At 36.2% G+C, this 18,504-nt stretch overlaps 1 protein-coding gene across 4 annotated transcripts in view; it reads left to right on the top strand.

Moving 5' to 3' along the window:
• Nucleotides 1–18,504, top strand: part of Slc38a4 (solute carrier family 38 member 4) — a 70,273-nt gene that overhangs the window by 35,111 nt on the left and 16,658 nt on the right. For all 4 annotated transcript variants that reach the window (XM_047549017.1, XM_047549013.1, XM_047549016.1 and 1 more), the window contains 8 exons: nt 5,061–5,290; nt 8,945–9,035; nt 9,538–9,653; nt 12,300–12,373; nt 12,859–12,951; nt 17,831–17,912; nt 18,003–18,085; nt 18,195–18,253. In XM_047549017.1, coding sequence (XP_047404973.1) covers nt 5,172–5,290; nt 8,945–9,035; nt 9,538–9,653; nt 12,300–12,373; nt 12,859–12,951; nt 17,831–17,912; nt 18,003–18,085; nt 18,195–18,253 — 717 coding nt within the window. In that variant the 5' untranslated portion in view covers nt 5,061–5,171. The remainder of the gene's footprint in view (nt 1–5,060; nt 5,291–8,944; nt 9,036–9,537; nt 9,654–12,299; nt 12,374–12,858; nt 12,952–17,830; nt 17,913–18,002; nt 18,086–18,194; nt 18,254–18,504) is intronic.

The raw sequence follows: 18,504 nt of genomic DNA, 5'->3' as shown, positions 1-18,504 counted from the left end.
ATGTATGGTAAAAACAGCATAAAATTAGATCTTACTTTTCTTCTTTGTAAAGGGGGACCTACCTTGCTCACTATGTTTGTGAGAGTTATGAGAACTATAAAGCCCTCTTTTAGAAGTATCTGAGATAAATTATGCATATGAAGTTCTTTGTATGTTTGTATGCAGATGCAATCATTGATAGGATTCTGAGGGGAAAAGAATGTAAATTTATTGAGGTGCTAGTATATGCCAAACTTTGACATAACATAATCTCATTTAGATCCACACAGTATTATTTTGTGGGAAACAATAATACCCTCATTTTGCAGATGAAAAGGTCAGAAGTTAAGTAACATGACCAGAATTTATACCCAGCTCTGTTTGTCACTAAAGTCAGAGTTTCTGTTCCCAGTACAGGCTTTAATTCTCTGTAGGAGAGCTAGAAATACAGAGGTGGCAGAGCCTGCAGTCCACTTAATCTGTGTCTCCATAATCTCACCTGGGAATAAGAACAAAATCAGTACCTACCTCAGAGGGTGGCTGCAGTGATTAAATGGGTTGATGATATTCATAACGCCTTATCATAGTGCCTGGCATGTGCCACATGTTTGATAGTCTATTTTTTTTTTAATCCCAGATTTAGCATCATTTAATGTGAATGAGATCAATGAAATTTTTATAAATAAGTACAAAATGAAGTGCACTTTAACTGAAGTCCCCAGGAATACAGATGTATACACCTACAGCAACAAAGATCTCAGCCCTAGTGTCCCTTCCTCAAAGAAGCCTTCCTCAATTCCCTGGACTAAATTGGATCTGAGTATCGGTACTCTTTCAGCCCCCTAGAGGGGAAAACTAACATAAGAGTGGATTGGAGGAGGGGAGAGCATTTTGGCCACTGTGAACAACATGTGCAAATGGCCTGAGGTGGTAGAGAACATGGTCCAGGGCTTTCCTGAAACTGAAAGAACAGCGTAGCTAGAACACTGACGAGGGAAGTGTGTAGAAAGACATAAGATCAGAGAGGTGGGTAGACCATGTAGAACCTTTTGGATGTTATGATTTGGATATGTGTTCCCCACAGACTTGCATATTGAAGGCTTGATCCCCAATGCAGCAATATTAAGAGGTGGGACTTTTGGGAAGTTATTAGATTGTGAGTGCTTTAACCCCATTAGTGGCTTAATCTATTGATAGCTGAATAGATTACTAAGAGGTAGCAGAGGTTGAGGGAAGTGGGACTTAATTGAAGGAGTGGATCCTTAGGAGGGGGCATGTCCTTAGGAACTACATTTTGTCCTTTTTCCCTTCTCTCTTCCTCTTTCTCCCTCTCTTGGCTTCCTGGCTGCCATGAGCTGAAGAGCACTCTTCCACCACACCCTTGGACCATGATGCTCTCTCTTGCCGTAGGCCCAAAGCAAGGAAGCCAGCCAACCATGAACTGAGACCTCTGAAACTATGAGCTAAAACAAATCCTTCTGAGTTGTCTGTATCCATTATTTTGTCACTACAGTGAAAAGCTGACTAACATACTAGGCTTGTTGAGAGTTTTAGATTTCATTCTAAGAATAAAGGGATGACATTAAAGAGTGACAGTGGAAGAAATGGAAAGGAGATTAACTTGAGAAATACTTCAGTTAGTTGTAAAATCAATCAGACTTTCTTAAGGACCGGATGTTGGAAGTGAGGAAGAAAAATGTCTAACAGAAGACTCTTAAACTTCTGGTTTAAATGATTGAATAAATGGTGCAGCGTTCTTTGAGTAGGAAACATTGAAAGAAGGAAGCTATCACAAGGTAGATTTTAGGCACATTGAATGTAAACTGTCGTTGAGATATGCAGGTGTCAATTAGGCCACTGGACTCAAGGAAGTGGAGCTCAGAGGAAAAGCCTGGGCTGAAGACAGAACTTGAGGAGTCCTTGAGAATCACAGTTATTGATGTAAGTCTCTGCATTTGAAGGTCTAAGAACAGGAACTCCATTGTCCAAGAGCAAGGGATGGATGTCCTAATTCAAGGAGAGTAAAATCTGCCCTTCCTCCACCTTTTTATTCTGTTCAGGCTTTCAACACCTTGGATGATGCCTGCCCACATTACTACAGGCAGATATTCTCTACTAGGTCTACTGATTCAAAGGCTAATCTCTTCCAGAAACACCCTCAGACATATTCAGAAATAATGCCTTACCAGCTTTCTGGCTGTCCTTTAGCTGAGCCAAACGGAAACATAAAATTTACTGTCAGTGTATGTAAAGTCTTAGAAGTAGATTGAAAGAGCAGGGCTTAGGATCTAGTCTACTGAGACTGCCAGTGTCTCAAGAGAGTATTGCTAGCCCAGGAAAAGGTCAAAATCTAATGTACAGTTTCTACTGAATTCATATCAATTTCACATCATCATAAAGTCAAAAAGTTGTAAGTTGAATCATCATTAAGTCAGGAGCAGTCTTAAAAGGGAGAAGTTTAGCAATATGGATCAAGAGGTCCAATACCTGACTAATAAGACTTTTAGAAAACAATAGAACATTTTTCTGATCTGAAGGAAGCCATAGTCTTTTGCTTGAGTAGATCCTCCAAATGCTGAGTAAGATGGATTTTTAAAAGCTATTCACATCTGGTTACAGCCTGGTGAAATTTCAGCTAAGGAGAAAAATCCCCCAAATGCTTCAGAAAGTCATATGCTATCTACAAAGAAATGAGAATCAGACTAATTAATAAAAGCTAGAAGTCAATGGAGAAATATCTTCAACATTCTGGGGGAAATGATTCTGGATATAGAATTCAACGATCAACAAAGTTTGAAAGCAAAGTACATTTTCCAACAATTTGGAAATTCTGTTCATCAACAGAGGCACACTTTTTGAAAAATGTCATTCAAGGTGGTATTTCTGCACAATGCAAAATAAATTGAGGAAGGAGGATGAAATAATTCAAGATGTATTGGCAGTTGAGCAAGATCCAGAGACTGAAGGAGGAAGTCATTTAAAAAGTAAAAGAGCATGAAAATTTTGCCTTAAAAATTTTGATAGTAAAAGGTTATATTTCATTTATTATGTAGTCAAATATTCCACTTGGTTCTTTGGATCATGCTGTCTATACAATCATAATATAAATCTTGATTTTTTGTGTGTGTTTAGAAGCAACCTACAGACAAATTATGACAGATAAAATTGCTTTACAGAACAGGATAGAAATGTTATAATTCTCGACATTATAAATTTATTAACTAAAATAATTAGAAGCATGGAAAGAGGGTAGAAAGAAGTATGCTAATTTCCTTATCCTAATTTTTAGCTACCAGTCTGGAGTTGATAAGCTAGGTCAGAGGAGTTTAATGAATTATTTCAATTTGGAGAGTCTAACTTTAAATGAAGACCTAAGAACAGAAATTGTTTGAGTGGTTGCTGCTGAAAAGTGAGACTGGTAACTTGTGATAGGTGAGGGAAATCTTCACACACATTTGATATGAGTTTTTTTTTTTCTTTTAACTATATGCTTGTCTTTTATTCTCTCTGATAGCTTTTAAGCTTCCTTTTTCTGACTTTTAATGTAATGCATTTAGATTGCCTGATATTAGTGAATAGATTATTCCTCCTTGAAATATTTGTGCTGTTTTAAATTCTGAGAATTGCTCCCTCTGTTTCTGGATAATTCTTTGCCATTTTATCTTTGTTCTCTCTTCCTAGTCCTATAATTCTCTCTTATTTGTTTCCCCCCAATATCTCTTAACCTCTACTTCATATCTGTCTTTTTCTCCTTGTGCTATAATTTGAGTGATTTCCAGAGATCTTCCAGTTTTCACACCTCTTCACTTGGCTGATTTTTCTTTATTTCAATCACTATTTTTAAAGAATTCCTTTTTTGGCTCTTACAAACTAACTTATTCTTGTACAGTGTACTTATTCTACAGATGCTGTTTGCTTGTCTTGAGATTTTATTACTTTTTACTTCAATAATTTAAGTCTTTTAAATTGCTTTGATAGTTATAGTTCCTCAGACGTGACTCTTGTTGTTTCTTGTGCCTATTGATATTCATAAGAGAGAGTTTCCCTTTGTGGACTTTTGTGACTTGTAGTTTGGGGTTCTGAACTCATCCCTAGTGTGAGCTGCCTTCCAGGTGCACTGCCTGGCCCTGCATTGAGGAGGCATTGCTAACTTGATAGTTACATGTTTATCAGGGGATTTATGGATTTTATAAGTTCTAGAGCAACTTTTCTGTTAGTTTCTCTGCCAAGGATTTCCTGATCAAATGTGAAATCGCATTTCAGAACCACTTCTTTCAAGAGTGATCATGTTTCTCCCATATAATGACTAAAAATAATTGAATGAATTAAATAGTAAACATTTCAGAAGATATTGTATCAACAACATAAAATGGATATGTGGCAATTTTTTTTTTAAACACAAAGTTATTCCACCCATTTTCACTTTGAGGAAAATGAGGTCCAAAAAAGTTTAATGACTTGTACTGAGATCCATTGAGTAGAACCTAAAAGCTGCAAATTTGATATGGATGGTGACTGATGCTTATTCAAGGGTAAATCTGTGCTTCTGTTTGTCGCTATTCTTAACTTTGGCTTTGGAATACAGATGCCTAGAAAGTGGCTTCCTAACTTTGATCTTATCCTGGGTTGCATATTATCAAGCATGTAGGTGGTTTGAATTCTTTCATGCCCAATTAAATTAAGGCAGTAATTTTCTTTCTAATTACTGCTAGTAGAGACACTTGGCAGACCTTCCTTGTCAAGAGGAAATCATGCAGTCTGCTTACAAATACCTAAATCTTTGTGATGACCTCTGCCACATCTTACAATCTCTCTTTCTTCCTGTGGGAACTAGCAAAGCTCCTGCCATGTTCACAAGCATGGGCACTTGTTAAATATCTACTGACTTAGCAACTTCTTGTAATTTTTCTTCTTCTTTCCTGTATGAAGCAAAGGAAACTTTGGGGATATATTTATGCAAGGTTTTTAGGAATTTACTTCCTTTCTCTGTTTGACAGCAAGCACATTCAAAGTAAGTGATTCATATTTAATATTCTAATTTAAAGAAAATTATAATGATTTATTTTGTGTTCTGTTTGCAGAACACAGCGTTCTGAACACCAACACAAAGTGGAAGAGCCTTAAACTGAAGGGTCGGTATATTATTTACACTGAAGGAGGTGTGTGTGGACAGGAAAGCGCTGACCGGTCAAATGGATCCCATGGAGCTGAGAAATGTCAACATCGAGCCTGATGATGAGAGCAGCGGTGGAGAAAGTACTCAAGACAGCTACACAGGGATGGGCAGTTCAGAAAAGGCAGCAATAAGCAGGTACAATGAGCAATGAGGGGTTAAAAATCACCAGGCTCCATGCGAAAACGAGAACCACGTGTGGATGTGGAAAACGAGGGTCTCATTGGGCAGAGTTGAATTTATTACAAATGGGAAATAACAATGGCTTCGATGTCAACGTACCAATTCCCTGATGTAGTAATAAAATGTCAACCCTTCTTGTTACTTAGAATTGAGGTTATAATGTCCTTGTTTCCATTAATAATGTCACTTATATTTTATATAGGTGTCACTTCATTTTGGACTATTCTTTCTCACAGTCTTCCCCCTTTGCCTGTCCTTTGAGTGTTCTACATCTCCAGAGTTCAATAGTGATTCTTTTCTAGGTGTCCTCTGAGCAAGCTCATTGCAACTATCATGGGGTCACCCACTCAGATGCCACATCCCCAGCCCGTTACATTTCTCAACTGAGTTTCAGATTGTTATATTTAATGGTCTACTAGTACATACCTCTGCTGGATTACTAATATGTCGGAAATACTTCATTTCTAAAGTCAGACTTGTCTGATATTGAATTCCTGTCATTCTCTTCAAACCCTGTTCCTCCTCTAGTTATCCTGCTGAAAATCACCATCAACCTTGGAATCAGCCCTGGAATCAGCTCAGGAACCAACTTAGACTTGTGCCTTCTCCCAACCCACACATCCAATGGCTGTCTATATATAGTCATTTTTGCCTTGTTAATATTTCAAATCCACCTTCTTCTGTGTATCCACTCCATCATCATCTTTAGGCTCTCACTTGTCTATTAGAGTAGCCCTGATCTGTCTATCCTTCTTACATTTTGTTCTCTTCTGTCTAGCCCTTCTCACTTTTAATCTTCTGTAACTGTATATTGGGTTGTATCCCATCCTTGGATGAAACTCTCCCATGAATCTGCATTAGCTATTATTAGATACAAGTATACACTTCTTGGCATATGTGACCCTTCAGAATCGGCCCCTGACCAGACTCACCTGTCCTGTTCTTGCCCTACTTCGTTGTACCCTCTTGCCTTCATTCATTCTCTTCCATCTGCTGGAATCACCCCACTTCCCTTTTCTCTCTTTTGATACCTCTCATTCTTCAAGAATCAGCTCAATGTCAGGTCCCCTGTAAAATCTTCTCCAAATGCCTCTACTTCCCCAGTGACTGTCCCTCCTTTGTGCTATCTCCCACTCAATTAGACATTAATCACATCATTTTCACAGGTTAATGACCTCTGCACTATAGTTATTTGATAAGTAAGTTAATTTACCACAAAACATTATATAACACAAGGTGTACATGATTAAAAATACTCAGAGGGAATCTTTTGACCAAATCTAAGCCTGAAGTAAAAAAAATATCTTCAAACAAGGACTTCTCATTCATTCACATCATCCCAAAAAACCTTTCAGGAGGAAGCATTCCAAGTAGGTCAGTGCAAGGAATTTGAGGGTTGTTGAGCTAGAGAGGCCACTGAGATATAAATCATGGCAATTTGTAAATTGGTGGACTCTTGAGGAAATGCAGTGTGGTAGAGCACAGGACATTGGATTCTGTGCAGTAGGGGTTTGGCTTTGGAAAAGATCTATCTTCTTTGAGTTTCAATGAAAAATGTAGATTGGCACATCAACATCTACTTTTCTAAGCATTTGAGTGCATGGAATACAAATGGTATTCAATAAATGTTCTTTCCATGTCATCTCCCTTAGTAAATTGTTCCAAATCTGCAGGCTTTTTTGATTCTGAAAGGAATACACACAAATAGGAACTCTGAGCTGAAGGGGATATTGGAGAGATTCCATTTGGCTCTCAAAAACCCCTGACAAAAAGAACCACAATGCTTTTGTTGTGTTTTATACAAGGACCACACACAATAACTTATCTTTAACTCCTGGTTCAAACACAGGTCATCATTTTGCAATTTTATGATCACTTTTAAAAGATAGGTTTTGTTTATGTTTGTTTTGGATTAAACGTTTAAATGTCAATTTTTGAGAGATTCAACATATTACATTTATTTGGGATCATTTTACTTATGTTTTCAATACATTCTGTACTGTACAGACACACTGGGGACATTTCTCATGTATTTTGTATAATCTTGGCATGTTCAACAGCTATAACTCTTCTCATGCCAAAATAAGAACATGCAAAATGCCTTCAAAAATGATCTGTTTTCTTTCAAATTATAAATTTAAAAAATTACTCATGGACTAGAAATTCTAGTTTATTGATTAAAGCACAAAATAGAACATTGAATATTCCTGAGTTTAAATTCCACTTTTAAGTGACACTTCTGTTTTTATAGTCCTTAGTCCTATTTTATCCTATCATCTCAGTTTCCAGCCATGAACAGGATGTAGAAGTTCCTCATACAGCAAGTATATGAACTACATACTATGAAAGTAAATCCCAGAAAGATGGTGAAAGGAGTGTGGAAATGGAAGAAGGCAACAGGTGTGAAGGCCCCGTGTTTCCTGAGAGAAATGTGGGGAGGGAGGATAGCAGGAAATGTTCTCAGCCTGTACACTAGGAACTATGCACCCTTTGAGCTCCTGGAAAAGCACATAACGCTTTGTCTACTGTTTTTCTCTACACCTTGTCTTGCTCTCTGTTCTCAGAGAATGACCCTGTCATCCTTGTCCTCACCAGATTATTTTCAGAATTAACTCCAATTATAAAGATAATTTGTACATATCTCTTATAATAATTATTTTCTACTTCATTTCTAAAGTTTGTTTTAGTAAAAGATAAAAGATTTATGTATTCTGAAGAGAAAGCAGAATATTATAAGGGTTAGTGTAATAAAATGCTCTCCAATTATTCTTAGTCTTTAATGCAAGAAATTCCCAAAGAATTGCAATCTGATTAGAAAGCATTTTTAAGAACTGCGAATAGTTGAATATTTTACATAATAACAACAAAAAAGCCCATGGGTATTTTGGTGGGTAAAAATGCAAGACTGGCAGCTGCTAAGCCAAGCTCTTTGGAAATGTGGCTGGCCCCCTGTCTATAGCCTCAAAGCTCCTGGCATGTAACTGCAGGAGCTCACCAGTACAGTAAGGCCGTGACATTATGACCAAAGTGTGCAGCTTCAGGCCTGTGCCCAAGTAGACCATAATTGCAATGTTCTGTGCCTAGTGACATTTTGGAGTTCCATTTTATTTCCCTCCCCACTCCTCTACCAAGTCTTTGAACTTTTTTAACAATTTTCTTAGTTTAATCCATTATCTAATGGTCACTCAGATACAGTTTCAGAGTAATCAGCAACCACACAAACAACCAAAGATAACACAGAGCTGCCACTGAACTACTTACCAACAAGAAATATATATGAATATATCTATATATTTATATTTTATTTTCTTCCTTGCATAGTTATTGTGGAAAAGAAGAAATGTGGCATAAGCAATTTTTCAACTAAAAATAATATTTTCTTCCTTCATGACATCCTCCCTCCCTCCCAAAATCACTTCATAAATGGAGCTCAGTTGTTGGCCTGGAAGGAACACTGGTGTGAAGGAGAAGAAAAAAGGTTCTAGGTGTCTTGTCCCCTACATTGATGTTTGCTCCCCTAATTCAGTTACTTAGATCACCTGAAACATAAATATTACTTAGAGCATTTACTTAGATGTTGTTACTTTCTTATTTTCCCTTTGTGTTTAGTCAATTTGCTAATGAAGATGCTGAAAGCCAGAAGTTCCTGACAAATGGGTTTTTTGGGGAAAAGAAGCTGGCAGATTATGATGAGGAACATGTAAGTTGAATCTATGCTTTCAGGGAATAAACAGGTCTGAGGGTGTCGGATCACCTAGGTCTCTGTGGGAAAACAATGTGACTGAAATTTTCCAAGCCTTGGTCAGCACATTCTATGTTTATTCAGGCCCTTACTGGAATAAGGACTTGTTTTTCCTGTTCGCCATATGGCTGCATAAATCATTTATGAAATTTATTTGTTTTTTGGAGAAATCATTCTAACCCAAATGTAATCTGCCGTCATACATGTTTTCTCTTTTATATTACACCACCTGTACTTTTTTTTTTTAACTGATTTCTATGTTGAAATCAAGTACTACATTCCATTCAAAAGTACATGCTTTTATTGAAGTTGAGTAATGGTTTTTACTCACAATGATTTTATCTTAGTCTTTGATTTTGGACTGTAATCTCCAGGAGAGGTAATGTGAAAATAAGAAAAACCCAAGAAAAGATTGGTCTTTTGGCCAATGTTTGCTTATGGTGCATTCCATTTCTTCAAGCATCCTGGAACCACTTCCTTTGGAATGTCCTCATTCAACCTGAGCAACGCCATCATGGGCAGTGGAATCTTGGGCTTGTCCTACGCGATGGCCAACACAGGGATCATACTTTTCATGTAAGTATCTGCATTGGGTGATGAAGTGCTACTCTTTCAGTTAACACTCTGAAGTGTGATTTTGGTAAGCAGGAAGAAATTGAGAAAGTATTAGCAAATTTCTCTTGTTTTTAGTTAAAATAGCTGTCTAGTCATGGTTCTTGCTCCCTCAGTCATCTCTGACTAAATGGTAGAAAGTTTATGTGCTCAACTACCCACAGTGGTGGAGCAGCCCTACCAGTACACAAAAACCATTTTACAAGTATTTCAGTGTTTACTAGATACTTAAAGTAATTGTTTAGTAGTCAAACAGATATTTCCCAAAAGCAAATCTGATTTTTTTCAAATTCTTAGAGAAAATAGTCCATTCAATCCAGACATAGAAGCCCAGCATGCCCTGGTGTCATTTCATGCCCTGCTCCCTGTGCCCTTGGTCACCAGATACACAGAGCACACTTGCCTTCTCTTTGTCCGGTGGAAGTGCCATGTTCCTTCTCAGCACTGGGCCTCTGCACGTGATTTTGGAATGAACTTTCCTTGTTTCTTCATCAAGTTAACTTTTCATATCTCATCTCAGCCTCACCTGAGTGCTGCCATTCCTTACCTAATCTAATCTATTATATACTCACCAGTTTTAGTATTTTAGATGTCTGATTCACTTGGTTAATGTCTATTTCCCTTGTTAGACTATAAGTTCCAGAGAGTTGAGCCCACGTCTGTCTTCACTCACCACATGTCTCGTCCCCAAGACCCGGCTCAGTGTCTGACTCAGAGAATCTTTGTAAAAGTGACAGAGCTTATTCTTAAACCTATGGGCTAAGGGTAGTAGCCTCATGTAACTGACCTGTAGAATGGGTACCACATTGTGACAGACAACCACAGGCATTTATGTGCAGCATGTACATCCTGGTATTTGCCAAGACACGGTTGACAACAGTGGAATTCTTCACAAGAATAAAGTCTAAAGCATCAATGTGAACACAAATCCTGATCCCAAATGCAAGCTCAAGAGTTAAATAACTGTCTAAGAATGCAACATTTATAATATAGATACATGCTATTTATGTTCTGAACATCACGTGTGATTAAATAATCACACAGCTATTTGAGGGCTTAGGATCTGAACTATAAATATTTATCTTGTGTTAGTTCTTTGAATTATTTTATGAATAATATTCTTTAGCTGAATGAGTTTTTATATCAACTTTACTTTTATAATCCATGGTTGAAACAAAGTTTCTCTTTTATTATCTGATTTTAATACCTAGAAATGTATTCTATATTTGTATGCTTTTGCAATGTGTACTACCTTGAAGACAAAAAGACTGCCTTCTCCTTATTAATTATACATACCATTAAAATTAATTAGGAAGTTAACATAGACTACTGATGAATAGAAATAGGAAGCACTTCCCCCAATCCTAGAGCCATAGATCATTTTTACAGGAGGAGAATATTCCACTTTTTAAATGAGGGGCTCATTTTAAACCTATAAACATTTAATAGATTAATTTAGTAAGAGCAAATAAATCACTAAACAGAATAGGATGTGTTTCATGTGTCTAGGCAGCTCAGAATGGTTTTAGCTATCTTGCTTAGTTCACAACAAGTGACACAGTATTTCATTGGTTTTACTGTATTTTCTGCCAAAGAAGGTACATGTTTAAAATATAGAAATGCTTATTATTTTTTCATGGAACTAAATTGTATAATCTGATTTACATAATTTTTAGAAACAGGTTACCTTACTTAATTAAGCATATGGGGAAATATATGAGTAAGTCATTGATTAGACAGTTCTGGAAAATAAGAGCACAATAAAGCTAGAGTAGGTACAGAATGTTTAATTCATGTTCTAAACGTACATTTGCAGCATTGATTTCATTGGAAGTTACCAAAGGATTAAATCAATTGTGGGGAAAATGTGTAGTGTGTTCTCATCATGCAAAATAAACACAAAGATTTGTTTTTCAATTTCAGGTAAAGGCTTGTATTGTCCCTTCGTTTATTATGTAGTTAATTCTTCTACCCTCTTATTTTTGTACTCTATTCCAGGATTTGGAGAAATACTGATTAGTGTAAACATACAGAAACAATACACACATGTGGTCATGTAGAGGGTCCTGACATCAGAAACAATTCCTGCCTCCTGTGCTTACCTTTCTCTGCCTTCTCTGTTAGACATGCAATTGCCCGATCCTCTGGTTGACAAAGCAACCTTTCCTCTTGATGTAGGATCAGTGTAACAGAGCATGCTTTGGTTTCTGGATTCCTAGATTTTAGATTTCTTGAATAGCTCTTCAATTCTAAATGTGATGCAAATATGATATACATATTCCTACATGCTGAGTAAGTAGATGTAGTATTTGCCAATTTTGCTATATGCTTACAATCTAAGTTATAAAGCAGATTCTGTAACTGTGTAACCCTAAAAAATTTTAGAAATTTCAGCTAGGAGGTTTAGACATGTAAAATATAGAAAATTCTAGATGTGTGATACTTAAGTGTATGTGTGCCATTCTGAAAAGAATTTCTCAGTGTTTCCAAACCCACATACTTTTGGAAAGCTATTAATTGAAAAGACTGATGTGACCATTATTTTAACATGAGACATTATGGTATCTTATTTATTATAGAAATTTCATTTCTACTCTGTTCCCTTTGCAGAATCATGCTGCTTGCTGTGGCAATATTGTCCCTCTATTCAGTTCATCTTTTATTAAAGACATCCAAGGAAGGAGGTATGCACCCTTAAGTTCATAACTGAAGATAATAAACTACCTTTCTATTTTTTGATTCTCATAAAAGTGTATTTCAGTCTATGGAGGTCCATAGCCATAGGATGATTTGTCAGTTTCACATTTCCTTCTCTTCTAACCACAGTGACAAATCTCTCAAGGTTTTTAGTTATTTGGGCAAGTGAGAGGCAGGAGTAAGAGTTCATTGGCTCTGTTCAAGCCCAATAGACAAAGAGAGGCTTTTGGAAGATGATGAAAATAACCATTTGACTGCTACGTGCAACTCAGGTGCCTGGAGCCATCACTTTTTGTCTGGGCAACATTTTACCATATTGTTTCTTGATTTCTGACATTGCTTCTTTTGGGTTTATAACTTCTAAGTAATGTTTACTTTTACATGTATGACACTCCATTGCAAAATGATATTTTAGAAATATTTTAGTCCTTAAAACAATCCTCTAATAAGGTTATTTTATCTTTCACTGTAGGGTCATTAATTTATGAAAAATTAGGGGAAAAGGCATTTGGATGGCCTGGAAAATTTGGAGCTTTTATTTCCATTACAATGCAGAACATTGGAGGTAAGGGGATATAGCTTTCAATGAAGCACTTAAACTTTCTATAGAATGTTCAATAGATAAGAAACCTCTTATGGCAATGAACAAGTATCTTATAGATTAAAAAACAGTTGTTTAGATAGTTCTTAAATTATTGAATTAAAATTCCTTAAACAGATTTGCTATTACTCTGTAATTAAAAATAGCAATATCTAGGAATGCAATAATGTATGAATTCCCACCAGTTGAATTCTGCAGTTAAAATATAGGATCAAACCTTTCTTGATCTTGAATACTATTATGACATTACTTTTTAAAAGTTAAAGCATTAGTGCTTATTACTGTCATTCACAAAATAGTTGATGGGCCATAATTATGGTTGAGTTCCTTTCATAGAGTAAGTGGGGGAATAGCCAAATGCTGTGGCCCTTGAGGCACAGTCTGAATAAACCAGCCCACTGAAGAGGCTGTCTAGATTCTGTGTAAAGCAAACACCTGACTTCACATCAGAAGCATGACCACAGATTCCTGGTCTACAGATTCTTATAATCTCTACTGAATTAGAATTCCCATAGTACAGCCTAAAATACATATATTTTTTAACAGTGTTCTAGATGATACCACCAGGTTCCTGTGAATTCTGTGATATCTTTGATCCTCAGAAGGCATTGAGTCCCATGTATTGCTGGCTGCATCTTTGATGTGGTCCCAACTATATCCCTACATAGTAGCTTTTCTTTCCTTGCCTCCTACCCAGCAGCAATCTAGTTTCTTAAGCCAGAAATCTAGATGTCAGCCTACACTTTTCCATCTTTCCTAACTAGTAGTCAGCAATATCAGCTGTTTCCCCTCCTCCACATCTAATTCATCCTCAAGATAAACTTTCTCAAATTCAAGTCTTTTTTCTCCCATGCATAAAATTCCTCATTATTTTCAAGGTAAAATCTAAACTCATTGGCCTGACACAGGTCTTCATTACATTCCTCTGCCTACCTTTTTATGTCCATATCTATCCACCCATTATCAATTCCATCCATGTCCTGCGTCAAACCATATCAAATTATATTCAGTCCTCCAATAGTACTAGAATTAGTTCACCATTTCAAAAATTCCTCTATGAGGCTCTCTTTGCACCCTCTGTTTTCTCTCCTTTAGTGTCTCTTGAAGACTTCCAACCCTGACACCCCTCACACACTCTGTTTCTCCAGTCTTTTCTCCTCTCTCTTTCTCTCCCCCAGATCCATAGCTTCTCTAGGCTGTTAGATCCTCTAGACTGTCTTGGCCCTGTTTGTATGTATTTGTTTCTACATAGGTTATTTTTTTAAAAAAGATATTTTAAAACATTTGAATAAAAAATAAGTTTTTGAAGTCCATTGCACCTGCTTTTAAATTTGTCATTGTTTGCGACCTTGAGAAAAATCACTTTATTCCTTTGAGTTTGATTTTTTTCACCTATGAAAATGAGTAATACTCTAATCTCACAAGATTATTGTGAGGGTGAAATATGATAACATATGGCTAGTAATAGGGTCCAGAACCTGCTTCCCTCTTCCCACTTCTTAGCTTCAATAACCAATCTCCAGAGCCCCTCTGATTATTTTTATATGGGTAGTTTTATAATTATAAAACAAATCTATGCTAATTGTAACTAAAACATCACATAAATATATAAATTACCAAGAAAAGTTTAGGCCAGTCACCCTCAGAAATAACTTCTCCAGGTTTTCTCTATGCCAAATTTAAGAAATGTATTGATATTGTTAAAACTAGATCATCTCATAAGTACTAATTTGTGACTTGCTTTTTTTATTTAACAATGCCTTGGATGAATTTGCATGTTATTCTTTTTTGTGGCTTTCAAGTTTTGCATTATAAGTCTGTACCATAATTGGCTTACCAAATCCTTATTGATGAATAGTTGAATTATTTCCAATGTTTCACTATTGTGAATAATGCTTCAATCAATAAATCTGCACAGAGATCTTGTAAGAAGTCAACCCCTTTGATAAATGAACTCAGTGGAGTTACCTAGGATTTCTGAAATGTAGCAATTCCTTTAATAACTTCTATCCAACTACACCTGTCCCTGATAATGGATAGCTGGTAAGCTGACAAATAAAATCTAACCATATCTTAATATGTTGTCTTTCTTTTCTTTTTCTTTTTGGTACTGGGGACTGAACCCAAGACCTCGCACATGCTAAGCACACACTCTACACCAGCTTAGCCCTCAACCCCAAATTTGTGAATTTCTCTTCATATTTTTATGTTAAGATTACAGTCTTGGGTAGAATTTGGCAGTAAAACCAAGATTGTTTCATTCATTTTACTGGATCTGAGCCATAAACATCTAAGTCCCTGAATCCCACCAAATAGACTGCTTTACATTTGGTTCATATGTTTAGCCTTATCAAGATTTAAAGTATCAAGCATCTCATAGGATCAACTCATAGTTGATCTAATTTATTTGTTTTGACAACTAAAATAACCAGACATAAGCATATTTTGCCATGAACTCATCAAGCTGTGCGCCAACAGAGCAGTTATTCAAAGCGTAGCCACTATTATGCTTCTAAATATGGAATAAACTATGAAGTGTGCTGTGTCAAGCCACACATAAGTGAGAAGTGTGGCTTTAAGGGAGTGAGATGAAATTTCATAATACCACTGCAAAAAATGCTCTCACTTTTGTTACTTTATATAATTGGTGTATATTTGACTTAAGGAAAACCACTTGTATTTCTTGATTAAGCAACTCCACGTTTAGAACACTCAATTTCTGCTATATTGAGTACCAAAAATTTAACATTCATCACAGATGTTTTAACACTTAGCAGAATAATGTTGACATTACCCAAACAGATCTGGATAATTCTGAATTTTAAAAGACCAAACACATTAACAGTGGTGATATCACTGAAAGTCAGCATTTAATAGCTCTAAAATTGGATGGGACCTCACTGAGTCAGTTAATCAGAAATATCTCCTGTTTATGCTCTGTAAGAATCAGCTTTAGCCAAGGTCTTTGTAAAGATTAACCAAATAGTGTGTACAGAAGATGCCTCTGGTATTATAGAAATCATTTCTTTTTGATAACAGAGTAGCACTGATCCAGAAGTCAAGAGACTTGTATTTTAGATGTGGTCTGCCCTTTACAAACTCTATAATCTTGCACATGCCATTGAACTTCTCAAAATCTTTATCCTCAGCTGTAGAATAGGATAACAACATACACCTCATAACCTCACAGGACTTTTTGGATGATCGAATGAAGTAATTTGCAGAACTAAAAAATGCTGGGAAATTTTATCACCATTATTATTTTCATTTGAAGTTAAGGAAGTATTTTTAAACTATCATTCAATTTACAACCTAGATATCTGTTTTAAATGCCTGTTAGCAAAATTTACCCTTAATGTTTCTATGTAAAATTTGTTAGTTTTGTTTGTTTTACTTTTAATTTTGACTGTGGACCTTGTATCAAATAACAAATTAGTCATGTGTTTCACTGAATAGATGGATCCGGCAAAGGGATATTGCATAAAGCCCCACAATTGTCACAAAGCTATGCTATGTATATGTATACATATTCATTTTCCCAGGGAGAGGATTTATAGATTTTATCAGATTTTCAGAATAGTACATGATCATTCACTTATTATTATCAAGATTCTTATGAAGTTTTGCCACTTTGTTTAATTTCTTATTTAGCCACAGGGAGACTAGAATATGGAGTAGAAAAGAAAACCCAAAGAAACATAATTGGCAAAGAAAGGGAGAAGCTGTCATTTTTGTATTCTTTTTTCTTAGTACATTCTAGTCATATATAGTAGTGGGGTTCATTTTGGCATATTCATAAAAGCACATTAGATGATTTGCTTCATTTCAATCTGCACTATTTCCCCTTTCCCTCCCCGATCACCTTTTTCTATTCTATTACTTTCTTTTGTATATTCAGTGTTTTTAATTGGTGCATTATAGTTTTACATAAAAGTGGAATTCATGTGTGAACAAAGCATAACTTGGTCAATTTCATTCCACAATTCCCTTTCCCATCCCTCCTTCATATCACCGGATATATTCCTCTACTCCAGTTCTTCCTTCTATTATCATGAGGTCTGCTTTTTTTATTTCCTTATTTCTCTCTAGCTTCTGAATATGAGAAAAAATATTTGACTCTTGACTTTCTGAGCCTGGCTTATTCCACTCAGCATGATGTTCTCCACTTCCATCCATTTACCAGCAAATGCTACACAATGTCATTCTTCATGACTGAGCAAAACTCTGTTGTGTTTACATACCATATTTTCTTTATCCATTTGTTTGTTGATGGGCACCTAGACTGGTTCCATAACTTAGCTATTATATTCTTTTATCAATCCACAAAGACTTCAGTTCCAACAACCAGTTGTCTGAGACTGTGTGTCCCTCAGGGAGATCACAGAGGATCAGAGCATGTCCTTACCTGGGGAAGGCCAGAGTGATGTAGAGTCTATTTAACTCTCCCCTACAATTCCACCCTCAGACTTTTGGCCTGTGGCTTTTGTTGTCAGACTATGACTTATAGACACATTAAGGAATACTCAATACCATGATGATTTATAACTAATGAGGGCAAAACTTCGAAGCTGAAGATTCCCTGAAAACTTGGGAATGGAATCTAATAGAATTGACACTGACTCCATTAGCAGCAGTCCACATGTAAGAGCTACAGGGCCAAGTGTCTAATTTTAAAAAGAACTTGGAAGCATTGCAGAATACACGGTGGCTTCTCTTTCCGTTTGGAGGATTAGATGATCATCTTGCCAAGAAGAATGAATGTTCCAAATGTCATGACTCCTTAAAACTTTCATGTGACTACAGTGCTATGCACACCACTAAGCTGTCACATTTTCCATTTTAGCAATGTCAAGCTACCTCTTTATCATTAAATATGAACTACCTGAAGTAATCAGAGCATTCTTGGGACTTGAAGAAAATACTGGGTATGTCTTATGTTCTCTCTATAACATTTAGTGACTCATTCTACTTCATCTTTTCTGATCCTAATATCCTCATCTCTTTTTCTTTCCTAGGGAATGGTACCTCAATGGCAACTACCTCGTCATATTTGTGTCTGTGGGAATTATTCTCCCACTTTCTCTCCTTAAAAATTTAGGTAAAGCCATTTCCTAATTAAACTATTTTTACTTTTATATCATATTCTAATAGGTAAACTGTTTGTAGATGTCATATTCACCTTCCAAAATATTTCTGCTAACTCCTAGGTTATCTTGGTTATACCAGTGGATTTTCTCTGACCTGCATGGTGTTTTTTGTCAGTGTGGTAAGTGACTTGTGGTCCCAATCCTTGTAGCTTGGGAATCACAAAATGGTTTTAGTGACTAAATCGGTGTCCCCATATTTTGTCAAGCACTTCATTAGTTAGAAATAGTTCTCGCATCACAAGCAGTTTTATTGTATTCTAATTTGGAAAAAGAAAAGGGTAGTCACAAGTTTAAAAATAGCTGAGTTGGAATGTCAAGGCCACTGCTAATGGTATGTTCTAGGCACACTAGGTGAATATTTGGATAAGGT

This window comes from Sciurus carolinensis, chromosome 4 (genome assembly GCF_902686445.1).
Source record: "Sciurus carolinensis chromosome 4, mSciCar1.2, whole genome shotgun sequence".
Classification (NCBI taxonomy): Eukaryota; Metazoa; Chordata; class Mammalia; order Rodentia; family Sciuridae; genus Sciurus; species Sciurus carolinensis.
The sequence above is the reverse complement of the archived record's forward strand: the minus strand, read 5'-3'. Positions and strand labels throughout refer to the sequence as shown.